The sequence below is a fragment of the Citrus clementina genome, unplaced genomic scaffold (genome assembly GCF_000493195.1).
Source record: "Citrus clementina cultivar Clemenules unplaced genomic scaffold, Citrus_clementina_v1.0 scaffold_4, whole genome shotgun sequence".
Classification (NCBI taxonomy): domain Eukaryota; kingdom Viridiplantae; phylum Streptophyta; class Magnoliopsida; order Sapindales; family Rutaceae; genus Citrus; species Citrus x clementina.
In genome coordinates this window covers 14,452,942-14,455,435 of record NW_006262274.1, presented here as the reverse complement: position 1 = coordinate 14,455,435, position 2,494 = coordinate 14,452,942, and the positions used below count along the sequence as shown (strand labels likewise).

The 2,494-nt window shown below is 35.3% G+C and overlaps 1 protein-coding gene across 1 annotated transcript; it reads left to right on the top strand.

Annotated features, from left to right (window-relative positions):
- The first annotated feature begins 245 nt into the window (after positions 1-245).
- LOC112099123 (protein FAR1-RELATED SEQUENCE 5-like) lies at positions 246-2,276 on the top strand. The gene is made up of 5 exons (XM_024186223.1): positions 246-1,727; positions 1,817-1,879; positions 1,967-2,038; positions 2,106-2,174; positions 2,262-2,276. The coding sequence occupies exons 1-5, from the start codon at positions 246-248 to the stop codon at positions 2,274-2,276; spliced, it is 1,701 nt and encodes a 566-aa protein (XP_024041991.1).
- The last annotated feature ends 218 nt before the right edge of the window (positions 2,277-2,494 follow it).

Here is a 2,494-nt window from a genome sequence, read left to right as displayed (position 1 = left end):
CTCCAACCAAATCCAAGTATTTTTGGTGCAATCGTAGCCTCAATACATATGCAAAAAAAAGGCTTGATGTAAATGATCGAGCAGGAATCAGATTATGTAAGAATTATCAATCACTTGTTATTGAGGCTGGTGGTCATGAAAATGTGACATTCATAGAAAGAGATTGTAGAAATCATGTCTAAAAAGAAAGAAGATTGCGGCTTGGAGATGGGGATGCTGCTGCTCTTCAAAACTATTTTATGAAAATGCAAGTAGAAGATAATAGGTTTTACTTTAGTATGCAAGTGGATGATGAGGGACGATTAAAAAATGTTTTTTGGGCCGAGCCAAGGAATAGGGAAGCGTACAAGGAGTTTGGAGACGTTGTTACATTTGACACCACGTATCTTACAAATAAGTATGATATGTCGTTCGCTCCATTTGTAGGAGTTAATCATCATGGGCATTCTATTCTGTTTGGGTGTGGATTGATTTCACACGAAGATATTGAGACATTCACGTGGTTATTTCGAACATGGCTATCTTGCATGTCTAATTCAGCTCCTAATGGAATCATTACAGATCAAGACAGGGCAATGAAAGTTGCAATTCAGAATGTCTTTCCCAATACTCGACATCGGTGGTGTTTATGGCATATAATGAAGAAAGTTCCAGAGAAGCTAGGGGGTTATAAAGAATATCGTAACATAAGTAATGTCTTGCATTGTGCTGTTTATGATTCCCAGAGTGCTACGAAATTTGAGGAAACTTGGCACCATATGATTACAGAATATGATTTGGGGGATAACGAATGGTTACGAGGCTTATATGACGAGAGGCATCATTGGGTACCTTGTTATCTAAACAATACGTTTTGGGCAGGAATGTCATCTACTCAACGTAGTGAAAGCATGAATGCATTTTTTGATGGTTATGTTAACTCAAAGACTACTTTGAAGCAGTTTGTAGAGCAATACAGTTGTGCATTGAAGAATAAAGTTCAGAAGGAAGTTGAAGAAGATGTCAGGTGTCTTTCCCAACAAATGCCATGTGTAACTGATTACGCAATGGAGAGGCAAGTTCGAGATGTGTACACTATTTCAAAATTTCAAGAATTTCAGCAAGAAATGATTCGGAAAATGTATTGCGAATATGTCAATTCTATGGGTTGTGAAAATATTGTTAGAGAGGATGTCAAAGTTGGAGAGGGTAAAAAGAGAACCTTTTTTGAAGTTTATTTTGAAAAAGAAAATGGTGAAATACGTTGCAGCTGCTCAAGGTTCCAATTTAGAGGTATTCTTTGTAGGCATGCCATTGCAATCATGATCCGCAATGACGTAGAAGTACTTCCAGAAAAATATATTTTACGAAGATGGAGAAAAGATGTGTGGAGATGCCATAGTAGAGTGAAAACGAGTTATGAGCTTCATAGCTGTACGGATGAGCAAAAACGATATGAGAAAATGTGTGCTACTTTTGCGGAGGTTGCAAATATGGCCGCACATACTATTGAAAGCTCTAATCTTGTTTTCAATTGGATTGAGAATGTACGGGGGGATTTATCAAAGGCAATTCTTTGCGGAGATAATGAAGTAACTGTTGTTACAGGCCAAGGAAGTTGTAGTGTGGAAGTAGAAACAGTTAGAGATCCAGCAGCTCGGCGTCGTAAAGGTCGACCACCTTGTCAAAGAAAGAAATCTAATAAATTTTCAAAATCTAAAATAAATTCCTCACGTTCCAATGCAAAGGTACTTTTAAAATGTATTTTGAATTTAATTAAAGTTAAAAAATTTCTAACATAAAAAATGTTCAAATGTATGTTTTGTTGACTTTACAGGATGGACAGGTGAATGAGCAAGTGCCGACTGTGGTCCCAACACACGAGAACAATGTTGTAACGGTAGGTTTTATGGAATTCAAATGCATGTCGTTGATTTTTATTACTTAATCATAGACGTTTTTCTAATATATTATTGATCCACTGTAGGCATTTCAAAATCCTGAAGGAAGTTATATTGATATGAATATGTACCCACATGGAGTTATGGACTATTATAATGTAAGTTTTTCATAGTATGTGTTATGATTTTTTTATTATCTCTTCATTTAATGTATGTTTGTTTTAGGGTCTTATGAGCTTACCTCATATGGTTGGGGATAATGTTTATCTAACACCTACACAAAATTCTTGTACGGTAAGTGGTGATAAATTTAGTATTTATTCATATTATCTACTTTATTCTTTTTTATTATAACAAAATATTTAATTTTCTTTTTAATAGGAACCACAATTCTAGCAGCCTGGACATTTTCAGCAGCTACTCTTTCAGCAAGATAATGAATATGAAGTTGATAAGGAGTTTCGAAGTGATTTCGTAGAATAATCTTGTTTTTGTTCTTGCATGATCCTTTATTAGATTTATATGCTACAGCTGTGTTATTATTTGGTCATGTGCTATTGGATTGGAATTGAGGGAGATGCTGCAAATCTGTTATTCCTTAATTGTGTGCTACT